The following is a 309-nucleotide window of genomic DNA, read 5'->3' on the forward strand; positions in this document are numbered from 1 at the left end:
TTATTTATGATGACAAACGGAACTATGCTTTCCTGGCCTCAAACCCGATACGTTGAATACCCCTATAATAGTTACTCAAGGTTTGTTGACACCCCATTAAATTACTCTCTGGTTCCCACGTGGAAGTCCCATCCATCCACAACACTTTAAACCACTTAACATGTGTAGCGGGGTCCTCCCGATGCTTGAAGATCCCCTGTACTTCATATTCATTCCCCTGTATGGCTAGTTGAGAACTGGTAGCACTCCTGAATTCCGATAACTCTCCAAACCACGGTTTTAACAGAGATACGTGAAACACAGGGTGCA

At 44.3% G+C, this 309-nt stretch overlaps 1 protein-coding gene across 1 annotated transcript; it reads right to left on the reverse strand.

Annotated features, from left to right (window-relative positions):
* Window positions 1–91: 91 nt before the first annotated feature.
* On the reverse strand, window positions 92–266 carry CSUI_007077 (uncharacterized protein; the record flags this gene model as incomplete). Its single annotated transcript, XM_068067227.1, has 1 exon — window positions 92–266. A coding segment is annotated over one exon (174 nt), but the record flags the coding sequence as incomplete, so codon positions are not given.
* Between the last annotated feature and the right edge of the window lie 43 nt (window positions 267–309).

The sequence above is a fragment of the Cystoisospora suis genome (assembly GCF_002600585.1).
Source record: "Cystoisospora suis strain Wien I chromosome Unknown contig_3656, whole genome shotgun sequence".
Taxonomy (NCBI): Eukaryota; Apicomplexa; class Conoidasida; order Eucoccidiorida; family Sarcocystidae; genus Cystoisospora; species Cystoisospora suis.